We start from the raw sequence: 23,208 nt of genomic DNA, 5'->3' as shown, positions 1-23,208 counted from the left end.
ATCTCTCATTAAATTCTTAACACTGTCTTACAGCAGAAAAGTAACTGACTGCATGAGGATTGCTGTTTCAAAGCGAGAATAATTTGAGTTTGTAGAGATACTGGCAGAGCTGTCCAGTCCACCATGGATTTTTTTTTTGGTTCTCCCTATCAAATCTAGTGAAACATACTTTGAGCAGTTGAAGATATGACAAAGAATTAAAAGGAACTGAGAAGTTTAACAGGGTACATACTAGGTACAACGCTTCTCTCCTGACACAACCCACTATTCCAAGGAATACCTATACACTTTTTGTAACCCACCCAGAGCCTCCATAAGTCTTCCTTCTAAAGGGTATTCCTGCCCTACTCAGTGTAATTGAACTTAAGTAATTTCCTTAAATGGATTAGATTCAGGATCTGAGCCACCTCTGAAAAAGATCTCTTTAGGAATTCTCTTGGCAATAGATGTTGAGTCAGAAGCTGTTACATGAAAATGTATTTAATGTAAAGCTTAAGTATCTCTACAGCCAGCAGCTACACCAACTTAGAGAGAATTTTTAAAAGCATTTTAATGTTGTACATAGGCAAGCTATTCAATAAAGTATGAAATGTCTTAAAATTGCTTATCTATTAAGCTTCACTTCTTTATTCAACAGATGGTAATATGGATTTCCTAGATTTGTTTTCTCCAATTCCTTTCATTTCTCATTGGATCCAGCTGCATTTTTCTGTCTGGTTTAGTAGGATTTCAGTTGGATATAAAGTTTCGGTTTAGTATCAATTGTATATAATCCAATATAATTAGTATCTGTCTGGTTTAGTATCAATTGGACATAAAGTCTGAGGTTCAGGAGTGCCTGTGTATTTTTCCATTTAGGAGTCTGTTGTTACTCCTCCATATCTCTCCTCCAGACTAACTGGCCATGAGAAATCACTTTGTCTAAGAATGCAAAGCAGGCTCCTCAAATTAGTTAAGATATACAAAAAGCAAAGTGTGTTGAGAACCTCCCTGGGCTAAGAACAAGTGTATTTTGTATCAGAAAGCAGTGTGAACAGTAAGCACAGTAAAAAAAGTTAACACACTAGACATACATAGAAGAGCAGCAGTCTTGCAAGAGTAATATTAACTGAGCAAGAAACAAATACTATAGCGTCGAAAAATCTTTAACTTGACTATATAACCATCATTTTAGATAGATATGTGTAATTAAAAAAAAATCCCCAATTGTTTAAGCCAGTGATTTATCACACAAGAATAGAAAAAGAATCCTTCTAAGGCAGTTCTTTTTTAAAGTTTTCAGTACTAGTTATTTGTACAGTCACAGGCTCAGTTTTAGCTTATTACAGTTAAGAATTTAAGTTTCTATTAAATACTGCATACATACGGAATGTAATACAGCTTGCCATCCCTAGGAACATAGTGCCATAATTCTGACCTCCAGGGCTACCATCATAATGTGAGGGTATACATGGCAGTAGAAAAGCCTACAACTTCTCTTTCCATTCCCAAGCCAAGTTCCATTTTGATTTCTGTGCATTATCCTACACAGAATTATTGTCTTCTCTTTCTCTACAATATGTAGTACTCCTTCATATCCAGTCATCTCCCTCTCCTCTGCCCAATGAAGTTGAAAAGTATTTCCTGTTACTCATGAAGGCCCCTCCACAGGATTAAGGAAACAGACTTCTCAAGCATGAGTTTTAAGTACATTCTGTACTCCAACACTACTTAATGCTCATTATAAAAGGGCACATCAGATGGGCCTATTGTTTCAATATTTTAATATTTCAATACTGTTTGAAGGAGTACAGCTGTCATGATTCTCATTGTATGAGTAACGTTGTAATGCTCTTTTACACCAGCATTTTAGAAGTACCTGTTAGGCAGGATCAGCACACTACAAAACTCCTCCCCACTCAGCAGCCCTGGAGGTCAATCTGATGCACATACTGAAATGACTTGGACTTGGGGATTTTAATAAACCACCTATTCAGTGTATTAATTTTCAGAGGAGTAACTATACATAAACGCTATGTTCCAAGTTATGTGCAAGAGATCTGTTTACCAGATTTATTCTTGTTTGCAAACACACATGAAGAATTTTCTGTCTTCTATTCAAGCAGAAGAGTTAAAATGGTGCTTTTGCTACTAACTATGGTATGCATTTTGGGGTTATATATCATTCCAATTCACATGACTCCTTGAAGTCAGGAATGTTCTTCAGTGCTGCCACTCAAATACCTGCTCCGGATATGATTTCTCAGTTGCTCTATGAGCTCAGGATTCTGCTGCTGTATCTGCTGTGCAAACTGCTGCCCCCTGTGTTGAACAATTTTAAGTGAAATCAGCAAGTGAAAGTAGCATTTGTAAGAAAATAGGATATCCCAATACAGCTGAAAGGTGTATTATATTAAGATAAAAGATATCTTAATTTACAGTCTTAAGGTATTTGTAGTATTATGAATTTATCTGGTTAAAGTGTCTCCAAACAGGATTATCATCATAAATTTATTTTCATTCTTTAGCACTATTACTATTACCTTTTATGGTAAAATAACACATCTGCTCCATTGATTTATTCCCTTCTTTTTGAGAGGATCCACTCTGTTTAAAATAACTACTCTTAGAGTTGGCATACAACCTTATGTTAATGGTTCCAGAAATACAGTAAGCAGTTGCCGACTTGTACTTTTGAATAAGATGTTATTAGTTGAAAGCAAGCATTACTGTCAAATTTTTATAACTTGCATGACTGAAGTAATAACAGATCTATCTGCAACAGTTGTAGCTTAAGAGTTAAATTAACAGGGGAGACTTATTCCATGTAGAAGAGAAGTGTAACACTTGTTTACTAATAAAAAACAAGTAAGTAAAAAATGTGACTTCACAAAAAGCCTAGCTCATCCTCTCTTCTACATTTTGTGCAAGTGGCAAACTATCAAGACTCCTTCAAACTACAGTGCAGGTTGAAGGAAAGCCAGATTTTTGTAGATGTCTGTGTAGTGCTCATTTTTTGTGAAAACAGCTCTAGATTTTGTCAGAGACATATCTGTCTGTGATGTAAACTGTAAATTACTTTTGCCCTGAATAGCTGAAACTTAAAAATAGTTTGGAATTGGCTAGAATGCTGAAATAAAGTAAAATTGTATGCCCTCTAAGAGATCTTGGCATATAAGCAAATGGCATGTTTTTGTGCAGACCCTCCCAGATGGATATCATCACTATAGTATAAAAGGTCTGGTTTTTGTAATGGTATTCTTCATTATCCTGAGTTCTCTGAAACATTCCTCATCTAAATGAAGGGATGCCAGAGCAGAAATTGATTTGACTTGTGCTAAGTAAATCTGTAATTTTCCTAATTAGTATCTGAGATACCAGGTCGTAAATTTATCCACACAATTTGAAAGCACATGTAGGAATACTTGTTTAAAAGCTTTAAAGGAATGGTTTTAGTAAGTGGCATTGGAAAATAACATGAGAATCAGAAAGAGAAGCTGAGCACACAGCAGTTCAGTCATTCCAGTTGATGGAAATGTATAGAGCAAACAAACAAGGTCCTGGAAAACAAGTCTTTGAGTTCTTTGTTTTAATAACAAACACTGGAAATAGATCACACTATAATTCATTTGACACTGTACCCTTTTAAATCGATGTTGCAGTTACCCTACTACAAATGTGACAGTTAAAACTGCAGTTCTTACTTACGCATGGATCAGGCTGGACAAATCCGAAAGGCCACCAACCCCAGCAGCAGGGCCACCAATGGCATTTGACATCATCCCTGACATCCTGGAACAGTTAGCACAGTGTTGGTATTAGGGTATGCAGGGACCTTTACTGTAAGCAGTAAGCTCCAGTTCTTTTTTTGAATTGCTGAGGAACTAAGTTGCAAGGAGAAGAAACTACACTTTCACAGTAAGCAAAATAAAATTACATTTCCAGTAAAATATCTAGATTTCAAAAATATAGCTATAAGTACTAGACATCTTTTATCAATTAAATGTCTGAACACATTTGTTTTAATGGTACCCCATTTTAATACTTACAGTTGTTGAATCTGAGGATTTTGCATTAAGCTTGCTGCCTAGAATAGACAACATACAGCTGAAATTATAAAACATTTACTACTTGGCTATCACTTAGAAAAACAAAGGAAAAAACCCACATGCTGCATTCTGTTTTATTACAAAATTAAGTTTACATGCAGAGCAAAAAGAATCACTACAGCAATGCATTTTATGGAAATAAAGCTGATACAATTTGTTATGCGTTAAAGAAAAAATACTGGTTACAGATTCAGACATGAAAAATGGGGCAAGCCATTTAACATAAAAAAACCCAGTACCAGAAAACTAAACAAACAAATGAAACACTGAAGAATTGCAAGGACAAATGTCTTCTACTGGACTTTTTCGACAGAAGTCTGTATTTTGTTGCTTCTCAGCCTGGATAAATTAATTTTATAACTATTATTAGTACCAGGCATTAAGAGTTAAGATTATGGCCACAAAATATTTTGGATCAAACCAGAGTGTAAACTTACTTTGTAGCATGGTTTTGTGGGAACATATATCTTCTCTGGTAACTGCATATCTTCTTACTTTGTAGTAAGCATGAGGCTATTTAAATTTTGCATTTATTAGATAGCTCTAAAACTATATTGCATTTACCATAGTGTAAGGGTGTCTATGGACTAATACTATAGAAAAAAACATGTGATTTTTCAATGTTAGTAAAGTTATTCCTACAGAAATCAGTGTCTGTATGACTATACCACTGATAGACAAAACACAGTATGTGCTTCTTAACTCTCTTATTAAAGATACTACAAAAATCAGATGTATCCAATATTCATTTTATTGATCAATATATCAACATATATAGATAACTGCAAAGTAAATCAACCTTTTTATCTAGTTAATAGTTAGATACAAAATGTCCCATGCAGGTCAATTCTGTGCTCAATATAGTGTTAGCTTCTTCCATCAGTTACCTAGTTAAGGGGCCAAAAACAGAGGCTACAAGCAATTTTCTCAAGATCAGACAGTGAGACAATTTTTTCACCTAATAAAAGAACCAAGTAACTACACCTCGGGAAAATAACTCATTCATTCCTGGATAAATGCCCTGTGTTCTATCTAGTTCACCAGACATCTTCTGGAAACAGTGTAAAAGATCCTTTCCCCAGAGCCATCGCCATACATCACTGACTCTAAAAAGACACAGGTTGTCTTAAGTACATCATGTGGCCACTGAAGTATTACAGAATTCCAGTGCTATTTAATCATGAATGCCATCAGAGAACTTGCTCCCTCTTTCCTTGCCTACTATGTCTATTATTTGGACCATTTTATCAAATGAGATGTACAGATCTCTTTTGAATGCAGCATACTTCCACACAAAATACTGGTTGAAATGTGCTGTTCCAGTGAAGCTGACAGAGGGCTTATAAAGTTTTAACTGCTTTCTTAAATTAAGTAAGTTTGGGGCTTGTTTTTTGTGGGTTTTTTTTATTTATTTTTTTCCAAATTCCATTCAAAGTTTATTAATTAAATTTAGCTAAGAAATCGATGCGGAAAAAAATACTGAGGGATAAATGCATAACTTGTTATTGTACTGAACATAAAGGAATATACTATATGCTATTTATATTATTTTTTTAAAACTCTTAAGATTATTAGGGATAATTTGAAAGAGTAAAAAGAGAAAAGTCTCTTGGGTTGTTCTTCCAAAGAAGAGTTACTTTAGTCCTTGTATAATTTTTAAGTGCTCTGTGGAGAATTGAGAAATTTTCAACATGTTGTTGACAAGAGCTTTACTGTCATATACATAAAAACAGCATAGCTAACCTATGTGTGTTTTTTTCCTGTAACAGAGAATTAGCTGGATTATTGCAGATACATGCTTCACTTTTTCTTTCGAGTGTAAAATGATGTAGAAAAGTTGAAATTCAGTGTAATAAAACCATTGCTATAATAATAACCATTAAAATTGCTTGTGTTACTGAACAACATTTGTTCTTAAAAGTTCAGTTTTTTAAAATGGGATAATGCAAACCTTGAGATATACTCACCATACTAATGAAGGCAGGATTGTTTATCAAGCTTGCCATGTCAAAACTCAGTCCAGTTCCAGTCTACAAACAAATTGCAATTGAAGCTAAGTTTCCTACAAAATCCCAGTTAAAACTATTGTAAATAAATAGATACAGAGCAAACTTACAGGACTGGACACATCTCTTAGTTTCTGTTCTGCTATTTTCAAATTTGACTTATAAGAGTCATTCTCTGGATCAAGATCCAGTGCTTTTTGGTAACTGGTAACTGCTTCTTCATATTTATTCACTGAGGTCAGAGCCAACCTAATGTGAAGTAAAAGAAATCCTGGTTAGAACATAAATGATCATCAAAAGCTAATGATCTATTTTCTGTTCTAAGTAAAATGGTATCTCACAACTGATTTTTAGCTGACCACTTAATTAAAACATACTATGCTATTGTGGTACTGCTGCTTAGTGTAAGCACTTGTTTTTGTAGAAAAAGGGATCCCTCAAGAACACATCTTGCATTGTCTATTTTATATATATATGCAAGTTCCTTTAAAAACTCCTTGGTATCATCAAGTGACTTAGTCACTTTAAGAGCACAAGCTAGATCCAGCATCTGTGACTTTTTGCATAAGCTCTAAGTTTTTTCCAGTTCTTTTGACCCAAGAGATTATTTAGAAACTTACATTTCTAAATATGTAAGTAGGGCAAAGATACTCTTAATATGAGTTATGCAGTGTTAAGAAAATGGACCTACAAATACATTCCTTATATATATGTAAATACTTTAATATATACATATATAAAATATATATTAAAATACGTATTTTAATATAGATAATTTTATTAAATATTTGAATATTGAAGATGTTTAATAACCATATTGGTGTCTTTATACATTTATATAAAAATTATTTTTATTAGTAGTATTATCATTATTTTAAAATACTGGATGTACAAGTTTCAGCATAATGGATTTTTGTCTCAGGATCAATATAAAGGTTCTCCTTTCAGATCTTGTACTTGACAAATGGGTTATACAGCATAGTAGTAATATCTGCAAAATGCTGTAAGAAACCCTTGTATTAGGGAAGCCTACTTGATGTTTTGAAAAAAGACTGCTCCTGCAGCTCATGAGAGCACAGGACAGACCTACTACTTCTAAGCAGTACTGGTTTTCAAATCTGATTAGCTAATATATTTAATATCATATTTCTTTGAACTGTTCCAGAAGTCCATCTTGAAGTTTGAATTCTATCTGCTACTATATTTTCAATTTATACTGACTGAAAAATGAAACTGATCTTTTCCATATTTTGTAAAAGATTTGTGTAACCCACATTCAGCTATTTAGTACTTCAGTTCACCTTCTGATGCTGAGCCACACAGCCTGGGTTGATAAGCCTGTGCTTATGCCAACTAACAGACCTTGATCTTTCATCTCATGCAAATAAATTCAGTGTTTTAGATACATCTGTGATTGTCATTGCTCTCAGTAGGAATATAAAGCTCCAGGAATTTCCAACACTGCTCCTGGAGGAACCCATTTGGAATTAATTCACTTAGCCCTAAAAAGAACAGTATAGCTTTTGGGGCCAAAAGGTATACTGACCAGACACAAAATGCAATCCATTATTTCTGTGATGCAACAGTGCTTTTTACAGAAAAAGGATTTTACAGAGAAAGTTTCTTGGAGCACATGCAAGTCAGAACAGCAGATAATTTCTTTCCTCACACCTCCTACACAGAGAAGTGGTCTTCCAGGATAATGCTGGAATTCTGCCTTTAACTGACATTCCCACTTTAAAATGGCTCCCATCTCTGTATATTTGTCTAATTTCTGCAACTTTCTGTGACATATAAAGAATTTCTGTCAAATTCTGAGAAAATCTGGTATGTCTCCATAGAGCAGTCATAGAGCACATCTTTTTCATAGGGACTTTTTGTTGAAATGGTGTTTTCTATATACAGGGGTATAGGGGTGGGATTTTCTCTTATTACTAAACAAGCAGTTTCCTCATTCAGCTTATCCCAAATGTTTACTCATTTGCTGAGTTAAGCAATGGCTTATAGCTCAAAATATGTCCTCTATTAAAACAACCAGACAATAAAATAGAGGGAAGCTTGATTGCTTGAGAATGGTCCCTCTTTCAGTGTGTATCAAAGAAATATTTGTCTTACACCCAAAACTCTAAAATAGCCTCCCATCTCCAATTAAATCCGCCTGTAGCATCCCTTAATATCGGTGAAGTCAAGGGAGCTTGGATTGTGCTATATGAAGAAACAATCTAAGGAGAATTAAATTAAATAAAACCAATTCAATAACCAATTCAACCTAAAATTTCTAAATTAATTAATCTGTTCAAAAGCTCCTTAGTATGGGTTACTATTAGTAAATTGAACTGTATTATGGAAAGCTTTTAAGTTCTAGAATTCCACTACATTTTATCTTAAAATAAATGTCCCCTGCACAGTTTTGTCACAGGCCAACAAGAACTATCACAGTTAGTTTCAGAACACGGTTCAGAACTTAACAGACCAATGCAGTTTAGCAGTAGGTTGTTTCAATGTGGCCACTCTATACTGCAAACTAAAGTTTAGCAACATGGACATGAGCCATTTTTTGCCAACTGATTCAACAAACAATCCCAAGCATTTTTTAATTTACTGGTATAAATATAACCTCAAAAGACATATGCAGCACTAAGTCCACTACCACAATGTTCTTGATTATTCAAAATGCAAAGCTAGACATCTTGGAAGAATGGCCCTTCACTCAAACCAACAGCCTGTTAGAGCATTTCTGACATTGTTTTCAGGTAACACTTAAAACCACCCTCAAGACACTATAGTTAATCTCTCAGACATTGCTGAGAAAACTTGCCAAAGAGACATAGCTTATTCTTCCTAAAATACCTGCTTCCAAAGAGCTATGAAAAAGAAAAATTAAGGCTTTATTCCTGCTAGGGTGAAGCCCCAATGCTGTTCTCCAACAGCATGATTGACAGATTCAGTGTTCCAACAGCAGAATTTTGATTACTTGTAACTGATTAGGAAGTAGAAAAAAAGCCATCATTACTTCCTAAACTAAATCCAGTAAATTGATAAATTGAAAGAAAAAATCTGCAAACTGATGAAATCTGCTTATATCAACCACATATAAAAAGAGCTGACTGTCTGATAGGGTCATCTTCAGAAAACTGTTATACTTACACAACAACAGTGTTCTGTAACTGAATAAAATAACCTGGTTCCACATATTTCAGAAAATCTATGGTGATGTACATATGGGTCTTCAGTGTTTATTCAGATTTCTATCAGCTTACCCCATTCTTCCATATGCTTTGCTGTACTTTGGATCTATTGCTATGGCGCTCTCACAGTCCTTTATTGCTTCCCTGAAGTTGTTGAGCTTACTTTGAGCAGCAGCTCTAAGAGAAAGATGGTAAGAAAATTGAGCTTAGTCAAAAAAAAAACCAAACAAACAAACAAGCAAAAAACACACAAAAAACCAAAGCCAAATCAAAAAAAACCCCATCAAAACAAAACAACCAAAACCTAAGCCTAGATATTCACACATTTGTGACTTATTTAATCTTACTGACTTTTCAGTCATTATTTAGGCTATGCTTAACTTTCTTTAAAGAAGCAGGGCAGGCAAATGTTACAAGTATGTGCCTAAGTGCATTACTGGATTATGGTTTTAGAGAACATGCACTCACCTCCAAGGACACAAAGGATAAATAATTCCAAGGAACTGTCTAAGATCTAGCATATTACTAGGCACAAAATAAATCACAAAAACTATTACAAGAATTGAAACGGTCAAGTAGCAGTTTATATAAAAGCACTGTTTAAGGATAAATATTTTATACAATTGGTGTTTTCCAGCAAGAAGTACTGATTTACAGCCTTTCAAAGGAAGGCTGTGATTTTTCCCTGCTCAGGCTTTTAGAAGTCAACTCAAGCTTGTAGGTAAATCACAGTAACACTTCTCAATAACCTCTGCACTACTAAATTACAGTTGCATCTCTATATTGGAGAAATACTAAATGTTGCAGATATTAATACAGTAAGATTAAAAATCTGACCAAACTAAAAAGGACATCAAAAGAATGTATCAAAACTTCAAAAATATATCAAAAACAATAATCAAAACTTCACCAGGGACCTTGAAAGGTCTCAAGCCTCTCATTTATTCTTCCTTGGTTAAAAAATATGGTAGAAATTACAATATTTTCATTGCATAAAGCATATCTCTTTTTTATTAAGATTCCTTTCTGCTGTGATTAGCTCCAAATTGCATGAGCTTTTCTGATTTTGATTAAAATGTCTTCTGAATGGGACTACTTATCTATTTTGGGCTGTTTAACAGGTGTCCAACTCCACAGATGCCAGTGAAGATTTATAAATAAAAGCTGGGGGCAATGCTTCTTGTCACATGTGTTTGAACAGAAAACATTTTTCCATGTTCACAAGAAGATTTACATGGCCAGTTAAAATTCTGAGGGCGTATCAGCCCACTCTTTTTTGCACTGCTATGAATAAAAAGCAATCCCTCTGAATTCAGCATGTACCCATGGCTCCCAAACAAACTTTATGATAAGAATAAAGTATATTTATTGAAATACAATATCATCCACAAAAATCCAAACAACTCCTATATTCTTTTAAATAATTACATACAGTACTGTACTGACTGAGATCAAGATTAATATTGGTTCTCACAAATACGGTATGTGATGATGCAACACAAAAATTATTTCTGCTCTTGCTAATTACAACTTTGATATTTAAGCCCCTATTGAGGAAACTTCCAGTGATTTTGGGAAGCTTTTGAATCTGGTCTGGTATTTCCATTTTATATGTAAAGTGACTCATGATCAGTTTTCACAAGAATATAGATGATTGACACTTTTGAACAGCCATCCTAAATATTTAAAATGATAGCGAATGGCATTATTTCCTTTCTCTTTGAACTTGCCTTTAAACACTGAATCTTTGATTTGTATTTGACAAACTATTTGTATATGACGAACTAAACTCTGGAGCTATGGACATAGAGCTTCAAAAATAGCATAATCCAGTGGATACAGTGCCACAAAGCCAGACTGACAGCACAGTTAATATATCCTGGAATTAATAATGGGCACTCTAGAGGTGGGCTCATTCCAGTAGGGCCTAAAGTTGAGACTGCCTTTGCTCTTGGGCTGGTCATCCAGGCAGTGTTCCGCAAGAGCAAACAGCTGTGACTAGGTTAACATGCCCTTCCAAGCTTACCTGCTGCCAAATCACTGTCTTCTTCATTCATGATGGTAAAGAACAGATTAGATAAGAAAACTGTAACAGCAGCATTGTTATTTCTCAACAGGTCACACAAGAAAATACTGAGTATTTACAAAATGCTTGAAATCTCCAAAATGGTATTCCCACATTGATGTTTGTTTTTTTTTTGGCCAGAGGTAGCTAGTACTCGAGGAGATAGAGCAGCTGAGTCAATAGAACACCAGAGAAAAAGGCTTTTACTACTCTCAGCAGGCTGGAAATCCTAGCCTACGTTATGATTTAATATAGACAACCTGATGCACACAATACCTGATCTGAAAAGTTGTAAGTAATTTTTAAGCCCATTTTAACTGATACAGATATCCTGAATGAGCCCGCTTTCACTCTAATTTCCAAAATCTAACAATCAAATTCTAAATAGTAGGCTTTCTATCCTCATATTACTTTGATCTACTTCACAATTTATCTTTAAAATAACATTAACAAAGTCCAGGAATTAAAGGTGTGTATCATTTTGGTTTTACCTGTTACAGTAATAGACTGCATTGTTTGGATCCAGTTCTATAGCCCTAGTGTAACAATCCACTGCAGCACCATAATTTTCTTCCTTCATATGATTATTACCTGAAATAAATTATAAAAAGCTCTTAAGGAATTAGATGAGACAGTATATAGTTAGATCAGATAGCTCTGTATGAAAGAAACAGAGCAGCTACCTTATAGCATCTATCTAAGGGAGTTTTGACTGCACTTTTTTGAGATACTTTTTTTTAACAGAAAAGTCATAGGATAATGCAAATAAAAATATCTACTATGTCTGTGAAGTTTATTATGTACATTGCAGTATGTCATAGAAAAGTTCCTCTTTTTATCTTGGTATTTCAGACTTTCCAGATAGTTTCTGCTGTTAAGGAAAGATCACTTCACTGAGAAGTGTCATTGTAATTGCAGTTCCACTCTAGTATACATTCATCAGTCTTAACTATCTTTACAAGCCCAATATACTATGTTAATTTTTTATTCTCATTTTCATATATGTTCCAACAACTTGCTTGTAACTATCTAAATAACACTAAAAAAATCAAACAAAAGTAAAACTAAGCACATAAGCCCCATTTTTGTGATACTACATAATTAACTCATTAAGATAATGAAAAGTATGTATAGCATAAGCAATTTAAAAAGATTCAAAAGTAAAATTTATCACCAAGGAAGCTTAGAACTTCTACTCTGTAACTAAGTTTCACATATTGCACTTATATTTTAAGTCCAGTGGAAAAAAATCCAGAAAATGTAACTTCTCTATGGACAGAAAATTCTGGACTAAGGTCTTTCAAAGCAAAAGACACCTTATACCTTCTTTTGTCCCCAGCACAAGGCAATCCTGGTAGTTTCTCTCTTTCCTGATGACACAGTAGTAAAAACCCTAGTTCAGAGTGCCCAAACTTGTCTGTCGTCCTGCTACTATCAATTTTTGGCTAGCTAGATCCTACAGAAGCCTTGGCTTCTAGAAATGTCAAGCAATTGTCAGGAAAATTATAGACTTCCACTGACTTCTTGTATTTTGGCCAGATATTTAAACCTTCTCCTAAAATAAACAAGTCAAGGGATAGGTCAATAAGTTACTACTGATGTAGGTAACTGCGTAAGCAAAGGCTAGAAAAGTTAGGTCAGTGCAAGAGTTTATCTCTGAGAGGAAGGAAGATTGTGGAGCAAGCCCTCAGTGCTTGCACTAACTAAAACAAGTGTACTTGCATTTTTTTGTGAACATAGAGAGCTTAGTGAACAAAACCAGATTCAAGTAATGAAGTATCATCAAAGTAGTACAAAATCACATCCTCTAATAGTGCTATACTAGACTGTAATTATAGTTAGCAGTCAAAGTTATAGTGAGAAGTCAAACTGTGCTTGCATGTATACCTTCAAAATACACACAGAGTATCTTTCTTGTTTCTAGAGGCCCACTGTTTACGCAGCTTTCCTTTGTTTCTAAGGTAAAGATCTGTACACTAAATTATGTTGTCAGACAAAAAAGCCTTGCAAGTTAGCTGCACTCAGCAAGATTGCAACAGTTAGTGTTCCTTTAAAAAATGCCATCAATGACTATCAATGTTAGAATTTCTGATACTGGTCTGAAAATGACCTAGGGTACAAGGCTAAGTTGGAGATAGTATCAGTGCATACCCTTCTTGTTATCTCTCTCTCCAGCTGCAACCTTGCTAAAGGAAAACAGAAAAATAGCTAGATCTACTAATTTTGCTGAGATAAGGAAAAGCAACTATATTATTCAATTTTAATATCATACAAAATCCTTAAGACAAAAAATTACACAAATGGTTATGCTTTTGAATATGTGTCCTCTATACTGAAAATACTACCTTATTGTTAAAATTATGCTGTGGTAATAAAACATAGAGTTTCTTATGGTCAGGCCACCTTTACACTATAAAAACCTGCACACAATCTGTGTTCTTGCACATCTTATACTAAGCCAAATTGTCAAATGATATACAAGGTTAGGTAAGTAAATTCAAGTATTGAGTATTCTGAAGGGAATATTACTCCTGGTTACCAAGAAAGACAATTCAGCTCCCTGATTTTGTTTTGCCATTCATTAGCCAATTTTTACAAATATTAGGGCTGGTTTGAGACCAGAGGAGGACCAGGCTTGTGCTGGCCACAGAGGTAAGGGAAGGTATGCCATTGGTAAGTGCATACAGACAGAAATGAGGAAATCAAAGTTATAAGGATCAAAATAACAGAGAAAGCAGAACACTAAGTTTGCATTTTATTATGGGAAATTACCAGAGGCATTTCAAGCAGTTCAAAACTGCTTACTAATACTCCTGACAGATGACACTGTAATTGGTCCTTTTCTAAAATTTAGACCCTTAAAATTTTTTCAGTAGAGATGTGGAATTACTTTGGTAAAACCACGCAAAGACTAACACATAGCACATGCTAATTTCATTTCCTCAGTCTATTCCACAGACCCTTGTGGACTGAAAGATAGCACGACTGAAGTCACAGATTTAAAACAGCTATAACACCCATGCCTGCAAAGTGCTGACTGTACCTACAGCTGAGTAACCATACAGAGACCTAGAGATATTCTTCACTTTCCATGAGTTGGCAGTAACAGCAAAACAAAAAGCCAGCATGTACAGCAGGTAGATTACAACTGACTAACACATTTTCACTTGTGACCTAACCCTGTTTGAGCTCTCATCCTCAGAATTAAAGAGCTAATAAGCAACTCCAACAATTAGGAAAACGTACTTTCAGAGCCAGTAGTAGACTGCATTTATGGTTACAGGTGACCAGTTTTAAGGTAAAAGAGACATGGAATTCATTTTGAAAAACAGTAGGACTTCTTCCACATTGTTATGGAAGTTTTGAGAGGATTATATGAATTAGAAGTTTACTTATTTAGCAATCAGAAGTTTTCTTATTTTGCAATTAGAAGTTTACTTATTTTTCCTATAAAACTCAACTGCCTGAAAATCTAACACATCATAAACAATGAGATTCATAAAGCATCAATCCATAACAATTATCAATGCAAAATGCTTTTTTCCATTCCCCTCCCCTTCTTTTTGACAGGAAATAACAAGGATTCCTTCTTAGGCAGCATTAGTGACTTCTATAGAACAGCTGCTTTTCCTCATATAACAGCAGTAACAGCTGCCAAAGGAAAAATAAACAATTGGCTTGTCTGCAATTTTTATAAAGGACACAAATAATTTCACATATGTGAAATACTAACCCTAGTAAGATCACAAGAATTTTTCCATTGGTTTCTGTTGGGTCAGTTTTTTACCAATGTTTGACATCACATACCCATTTCAATAAAAGCAGAAATTATAAGTATTAGCAATTCTACGCACAAACAGCCAAACAATATCTGTTCATTATTTAAAGCTTCTGCTATTTAGGAATGTTTCCAACTTTACATGTTATCCATAGACTTTAAGCAACCTCCAGAGCCTGGAAGACAATAAACATTATTTCCTTTGCTTCTGGATGGAACAAATCACCTAGCCCTCTTATGACATAGCAGCACCTGAGAATCTGTAAGCTGAAGTTTTTTTGTGGGGTGTGTGCTACCCAACTGCTGTACTATCACTACCTACAACAATGCAAAAATACAATAAATGCATAAGGCAATTTATTTCTGTTTTTATTACAAACCTTCATCCTTCAGTTGGTCAGCCTTTACAACACCCTCTGGTAAAGTACGTGAGAGAGGCAGCATCTCATTCTGTATGGGAAAAAATCCAAGGTTTTTTCCTTTAATATATAAGCCCTGATTTTATCAAAAACTTTCAGAAAGAAGTTAGAAGCATCAGCAAACTACGAATTACCTCAGGCACATCAGGCATTTATCTCTGGGAATTGCAAAATGTTTAAATTAAGAGTAAAAAACTTCAAGTGAGAATGAGACATCCACTCTTCAGTAATTTTCTATATGGAATTTTCCTTGTCTAGCTGAAATTAATTCCTCCCACTGCCCCCAAAGATCCACATTATGCTAGCTTTTACAGAAATGTAGTTTTTTCACATTTTCCTTAATTTTTCATGTAATTTTGACCTATATAGCACTTTAATATTTTGTATACAATATGAAACCTTAGCACATATTGATGGAGCAACTCTAGAATCTAAATTAAATTTTTACCTTTTGAATAGAATTTGCAAACATTTCTATCAAATGCTGTGAGGATGCAAGATGAGTATCTTCCAGGGTAATCTTAAACACAGTCTCCAGACACTGAATTGCAACTTACAGGGGAAAAAAAATTAATAACATAAGTCACCAGTTTCTCAATAGAAGCATAACTTCACTAATTTATTTATAAAGCTGTGACTCACTTTCTTATTCAGCTAGTAAAAGCAGCTCTTTGGAACATATCAAAAAATAAAGAGAGGTTACCTGATCGTCACAGAATTCGCTTGCCAAAAAAGATCTAAGATATAGACAATCCACATATAGCTTGGCCATTATATTTAAACCAATTTAAAATTTAATTTCAGTTCTCTCAGTACTTTAATTTTTTTTTTAAATATAAAAATAAAGTGATTTAACAAAAGCACCACAACTCATAATACAACTGTGAATGTCCATGTGTCATACAGCCCACCTCAAAGCACACAACTGGCATATATTTGTGTGCCATTACAGCTGGAAGAAAATGGCTCATCTTTACTGTATAGAATAAAGGCAATATACTTACTACTCTTACCTTTTTTTTGGAATAAAACATTTATTTGAAGACACTTTATTAATCACATGCTCTATTAATCACAAAACTTTATACTATAAAAAATATATCTGCAATATCCTTTCACATGTTCTGTGTCTAAGGATTTAAATGGCCCTTCCAAACCTGCAATAATGCAAATGCACTCACAGTAAACCTAAAAATGCAGAGCCATATCCTTAGCTGAAATTTTAAATACGCTCATATTTTTAGACAAAAGATCAGTGGCAACTACTATATACAATTCTGTCTATATACATACATATATATATATATATATATATATATGTGTACACACACACACAGTTACACTTTTGCAAATGATACAATTATTTTCCCTATTATCTTAAGAACCTAGTACAATGTTTTTATTAATATGTATCTAAATATTTTAGACTGAAAACTGAAGAGGAACAAGGAAAGGGTCTTTGTAAGGCCTATCTTTACAACAGAGAAACAGAACAGAAAAATAGCTGTTTTAACACAGATTATGGACAACCAGGAGTATCTGAATTCAAATTAAGTATCAGTAAAAGCAGATTCTTAGTATTTAAACTTATCCTCAATCCAATGTTAATATAATAAATATAATTTGAATTATTATTTGCATTACAATGAAACTGAACATTAACTGAAAACTACTAAAGTAAAATTACTGCAGGTTAACAACAGTAAGGCCAGTTTTTATCTTCTATGTCACAGCTGGCAGGAAGTGGAGGGGAAAAGATTTGTAAAACCTAGAAGATGTAATTTTTTTAAAAAAATTATATAATAGAACTGTCTTACAAACAGCACGTCACAAAGTTAAAGTTGATAACATGTAAGAATTGAATACACTGCTAAATAGACATACAGGTTGCTCTTACAATCTATAAATCAATTGGTCAGGTCCTAAATCACCCAGTAAGAGCACTGAGGGATTTGGATTAAACTCCTTTGTCTCCTGCTATGTGAAAAACTTAATTCTTGTAAACACAGATTATGCTGAATTTCTAAATGTATATAAACCCTTAGTAGTACTTTTTATTACCAGGCCAATTATAAAATCATTGAAATAACACAAGTAATTTTTCCTTATATGACTTAGGAGGAAGCCACTTGCAATAGTTTACTTACTAATTTTCCCTGCCAGTTTATTTTTTACTGAAAGGCGCTCCTTTTTCTGAATGCATCTCCTCATTTGTAGTTTTGCATAAATTTTAAATACAATGGCATCCCTTATCTTTCTCAAGGCATAAAATCTATGACACCAAATCTCTATGATATAGAAGACTTACACAAAATGCAACAGTGCACATTGTCTGTAAACAGAATTATTCTGACTATAGTATTATTAGTACTCAGCATTTTCATCATATAATTAGTTGGTGCTGTGAATTCCCATATTCCTCCTTTAAGTGGAAAATGGAATATATAATCCTTCTATCTATCACATATGTAATAAAATTAGGACCTCTTATAGGATGAATCAATAGGTTAGAATAACCGCTGGCTAAATGCAAGCCAACAATGGAAACCCACATAGAAATAAACATTGCTAAACAGAAACATTTTCAAATCAGAAAATATAAGAAGTTGTGATCAGGTTGGTAACTACCTGTTTTAACGCTCCACAAAAACATGACTCCAGTTAAGTCAAAGGAGTGGAAACTTGTTTTTTGCCTGTTTTCTCAGGAGGCCAGCCTACCAGCACCTTGCTATCCCATTTATCAAAGTGAGGAAGTGTCAGATGCTGCAAGCTCGATATTATCAGGGCAAGACTTGATGCACTATGTGAGCTACTCACCAAAGATTTTTCCAAAGCTTGATATCAAACCCCAAAGTTATCTGTTCTCACAATTGGCTCTATCATCATCCACCTAGGTGGTGGCTGAAGCTTGAAGTGATCACTTTGCAAACCACTGCAGAACAGCTGGGGCTCACACAAACACTATCTGACCAGCACCTGGGCTATGCTGGAACCCAGCTCTGTATCCCCAGAGCCACAAAGCTCCAGGACTTTTGCTGTCCAAACACAAGCCTGCATCACCAAGCAACACGAAGGCATCACAACCAACATGCAGGCTGAATAATGAGCATTAATTGGGCTGCTGAGGCCCCCTTAGTACTTGCTGTTATCCTGCTTCATCTTACACATAACCTTACCCATGTCAAATACTACATGCATTCACTGCCTTCCTGTTTTGGAAACACTCCCTTACAGAAATTAGTTATGGTATATAAATCATAGAAGTAAGAAGAAAATGACAGCCTTGTATGTGTTGTAGAGAGTTCTTGCTTTAATCCCACAGAAACAGGTGCTATTGAAAAGAAGAACAAGAGAAGGACAGAGAGAAAAATAACCCACCCTGTAAACAAGAAAGAGAAATAACTGCAATTTAAACACAGTTTAAAGTATAACTTGGAAAAATGAAAGTTTCTAGTTCATACAAAAGAGCTGAGCACTAACCACCAGGGATCTGTATCACTGCTCTAGATGCTAGGGGAATATATTTCTCTCTGGTCTACCTTCCAATTACTCTGCTTTCTCAATATAAGGCATTTTATTCATCAAGTACAAAGTTCCAAAAGAAAATTTACTCTCTCATTGACATTTCCACATAATTCAAACATGCAGTATGCAGGTTATCATTGAGTACGAATACATCGTAGACTTTTATTTTATAAAGGCTCAATTTTTTGGGGTGATGTTCTATCTCTTTTTTTGTTGTTTCATGGGAAATGGGAACTGTCTGAATTGCTTCTTGGCACAGTCACATAATGATACAGTGTGTTTTGTCTTTTCACAGATACCAAGTAGGTACATAAGGTATCAACAAAAACTATCAGTCAATTCTTTTCATCCCTTATGTCTCCACCTAACATTAAACACTTCAGTGAGTAAGACTTGGCTATTGCTACTCTACATGCACTGAAGATATTTTGCGCAACTAAAATGAGTCTATTTTTCAGAATGCCCGCCTCTTATCCTCTAACACATAGCATATGGTACCATGCTTGTGGGAGAGCACAAATCTAAAAATAGGATTTCAGATCTGTATTAAAATGGTAAATTTTGCATTGGCTTAAAGCACAACTGAGGTTTCATAATATTTTTTATTTAGAAAACTTAATCTTAAAATTGGTTCTTTCATATACACATTGGCTAAGGCTGCTCTAAGACATGTTATTAGGTAATTTTCAACTGTAACCCAATGTTTACCAGTTTCATTATAAAAACAAAAGTAAATCTCTTCATCTTTCATTATATATTATTTCCAAAAACATGTTTTCTTTCATCAGATGAACATCATCTGATGAATATGACACAGGTTAAATTTGTAGATGACTGCTGCTTTTCAAATGTACAAAATGCTCCAGATTCTAATGTAAAACCAAATCTTTTGGCTTTTATTCTTTTTGGACTATCCTTTGAATATAATGACACAAAGCTTTCTTGTTTACTTTTGTGAACAACTACACTGGATGACCAATAGATAATAGAAGGAAGCACACTCCAGGTTTTTAATTTATGCCTTAGAGAAGTAGGACTTGCTTTGCATCTCAGCAAAGTCTCTCCATGCCTAAGATTTCACAGACTCAGTGATCAACTGCACTGCTGGTCCTAGACTTCTTCCAAACTCCTCCTCTGGCTGACAGACACAACCAGAGACTGCTTGAAATAGTAGAGAGATCTTTTTAAAGGATGCTATGAAAAAATTACTGCAGTGTTAAGACTTAAGTCTTCTCTCAGTTTCACATTCTGATACCACCTGCATGAAGTCTCCAGGAAGTAGGAAAAGGGAATAAGAGCAGTGTGAAGGAGAACATCAAATATTACAAGGTTTACGAAGACCTAATGAGTATCTGTCAATAGAGAACTACTGAGAGAATATGTCTACAGAAAGATAAACTTGGGTGTATAATAGAAGTTATACTATACAGAAAATATTCATTACCACGTACGCTTTGGAACCAGTACTCAAGTGAAAGAAATTTATCTTATTTTCTTAGGATGTCTTTTTCCTCACAGATAACACAGAATCCTTGAAAATAGGAAGCAGTTCTCATAAACCAGAACCTATACAGTAATTGTTGTACTTCCTCTATAATCAGCAGAGCTACTAAAAGATATGAAATGAAGAAAGAAACCAAACATGAAAGAGAGAAAGAAGCACCAGAAATTTATGGTACACATATAGAAGTCATTACCAGTGTCTGCATTACAGCACTGCTTAACTTAGAATCATAGAATTGTTCAGGTTGGGAAAGAGCTCTGCAACTGATATGATTTAAAGTACCTGCTGCTCAAATTAAGGCACTACAGATTTGTAGCTTTATAAAACTTCTTGAATGAGAGATGTCTTAAAATTAATAATCTCAGAAACATTAGGATCATGATCTTATTTGCAGCTAATATTTGCTGGCAGTTTCATTTACGTCACTCCAGTTACTTTCTGTGATATTATACATAAAGGAATTTAACACCTGTAGGTATTATATACATACACTCACACACACACACACATACACACACATATATATATATGTATATATACATATAAATAAAAAGATACTAAAGCACCTTTGTTGCTTACCTTCCAAGCTTTCTTGTTCATCTGGAGTGAAAGTATCCATTTGACTCTGTTCTCTCAAGAAATGGATGACTGCATAAACCAAGCGCTTGACTGATGACATGTTGAATTTGTTTTCTGTTATGTCTTAAAAACACAGAATCTCTTATTTCAGAGAAATGAATCCCTACAGTATTCCAACCTCCAAGTAAACTCAGTAAGTATACACAATTCATAAAACCTAATCCTTCACCAGAAAGCCCAATAACATGATGCCTTGGAAAAGGTGAATTTATATTGGTTAGGGAAAAATGCTACGATCATGTAGTCTAACTATCAGCAGAAAACCACATACTTCCTCCAATTCATTCCTGTAAGAAAAGATCACCAAGGCTAAAATAATTTAGCAAGTTAATTTTCATTTATAGAGTTTTTTCATGGTTTGCACTTTATTTACATATACACTTGCAAGTAGGAGCACATGCTAAAGTCAAAACCAATTAAAAAGCCACTGTGATAAATATAATAACATAAAGAAGCACACTTCAATAGAAGTTGTTTAGTGATATAACATGGTGTTACTCCTTGATAAAAGATGTTCTATGGTCTGATATGGTGTTATCCTTTGACAAAGGATGTTCTATGGTGTGACACTCACAGTGTTACCCTTTGATAAAAGATGTTCTACAGTGTGACATGCACAATGTTATCCTTCAATAGAAGATGTTCAATGGTGTGACAGAGCGTTATACTTTCATAAAAGGTGTTCTCTGGAGGGACACGCTATTATCTTTTAATAAAAGGTGTTCCATGATGTGGCACGCTATTATCCTTTCATAAAAGGTGTTCAATGGTGTGACACGCTATTATCCTTTCATAAAAGGTGTTCTATGGTGTGACACGCTATTATCCTTTCATAAAAGGTGTTCTATGGTGTGACATGGTGTTATCCTTTCATAAAAGGTGTTCTATGGTGTGACATGGTGTTATCCTTTCATAAAAGGTGTTCTATGGTGTGACATGGTGCTCTGAGCAGCTTATTGTCACTTCGGACAAAGAAATGGAACACCGTGACCTCGGTGCATACTTGTGATTAGTGACACTACTGGCTCAGTACTCCATTCAGCATCAGCTGGGAGTTATATAACTTGGAGGACAATTTTAGTCACAACTTTTCAAGTTATTTTTCCTTAATCCATTTTGATTTAAAAGGGCACAATCTTATCCAGTTCTCCAAGGAAAGCGGGTTTGAAATAAAGCATTAAATGAATGGCAAGATCAGGACCAGCTCTCGCTACGTTATTTTCTCTCCACAACCCGCGAGCAAACCGGTGTGCGGGCAAATCCACACTAGGCAAATCCCGTCGCGGAAACGGGGAAAGCCGGGAAGGCCACCGGCTGAGGATGTACAGACGCGAGCACTGGGGTCCTCTCTCGGTCCCCACGAGGGACAGCGCGGGTCCCAGCGGCTGGGGATGTACAGCCGGGGACACTGGGGTCCTCTATCCGCACCCATGAGGAACAGCGCGGGTCCCACCTGCCGGGCTGCCCTCCGGCCCCGCGCCCACCTCCCGGTCCTTCTCAGGCCCCAAGGACAACTCTGCACCACCGCGGCGAGAGCCCCTCCCGGCACCGCACGGACCGCGGCCGCACCGCCCGGGGCCCGATCCGCCCCACCGGCCCCGAGCTCCACGCACCGGGGGCTGCATCACGGGGACGGGCATCGCCCTTACCGTGTGAGATACGGCGAATCCGCGCTGCCTCCGGCTGCGAGACACCAGGGACGCGGGGGCGTGCGGAGGCGGCGGAAGCGGATGCGCAGGACCGCGACGGAGCGGGGTTGAGCGCTGCGCCCGCGGGCGGCGAGAGGGCGGTGAGAGGGCGGCGCGGTAGCGAGCGCGGGAGCAGAGCCGGTTCTTCCTCCTCCCTGTCCTGCCTCCTCCTCTTCTCTGCTGCCTGTCCTTCCTCCTCCGGTCTTTTCTCCTCCTTCTTTCCTCCTCCTCCGCCGCCACCGCCCCCCGCACCGCCCCCCATGCTGTCGCTGTGCGCGGGCGCGGCTCGCAGGTAGGCGGGCAGGGCA

The 23,208-nt window shown here is 35.8% G+C and overlaps 2 protein-coding genes across 7 annotated transcripts in view; one reads left to right on the top strand and one right to left on the bottom strand.

Moving 5' to 3' along the window:
• Positions 1–2,038: 2,038 nt before the first annotated feature.
• On the bottom strand, positions 2,039–23,175 carry SGTB (small glutamine rich tetratricopeptide repeat co-chaperone beta). Of its 3 annotated transcripts, XM_005530090.3 has the most exons (11): positions 22,862–23,173; positions 21,153–21,275; positions 15,993–16,096; positions 15,506–15,575; positions 11,839–11,938; positions 9,355–9,459; positions 6,205–6,343; positions 6,056–6,118; positions 4,029–4,066; positions 3,688–3,771; positions 2,039–2,301 (listed from the first exon to the last, which is right to left on the bottom strand). In XM_005530090.3, exons 1-11 carry the CDS (start codon positions 23,160–23,162, stop codon positions 2,190–2,192), a joined length of 1,239 nt encoding a protein of 412 aa, XP_005530147.2. In that variant the 5' UTR covers positions 23,163–23,173; the 3' UTR covers positions 2,039–2,189. The 3 variants fall into 3 exon arrangements, with proteins under 3 accessions (XP_005530147.2, XP_014114322.2, XP_014114324.2); XM_014258847.2 differs by lacking the exon at positions 6,056–6,118; XM_014258849.2 differs by lacking the exons at positions 15,506–15,575; positions 15,993–16,096 and having other exon boundaries at positions 22,862–23,175.
• NLN (neurolysin) overlaps positions 23,076–23,208 on the top strand; it is a 37,889-nt gene continuing 37,756 nt past the window's right edge. Inside the window, exon 1 of one of the 4 annotated variants that reach the window (XM_014258843.2) lies at positions 23,076–23,192. In XM_014258843.2, the coding sequence (XP_014114318.1) occupies positions 23,161–23,192 (32 nt within the window). In that variant the 5' untranslated portion in view covers positions 23,076–23,160. The remainder of the gene's footprint in view (positions 23,193–23,208) is intronic. The other 3 variants (XM_014258845.2, XM_005530089.3, XM_088054211.1) reach the window with 3 other exon arrangements.

This window comes from Pseudopodoces humilis, chromosome 4, assembly GCF_049639895.1.
Source record: "Pseudopodoces humilis isolate 2021_Gansu_Grassland_sample_001 chromosome 4, ASM4963989v1, whole genome shotgun sequence".
NCBI lineage: Eukaryota > Metazoa > Chordata > Aves > Passeriformes > Paridae > Pseudopodoces > Pseudopodoces humilis.
This window is presented reverse-complemented; position numbering and strand designations above follow the sequence as displayed.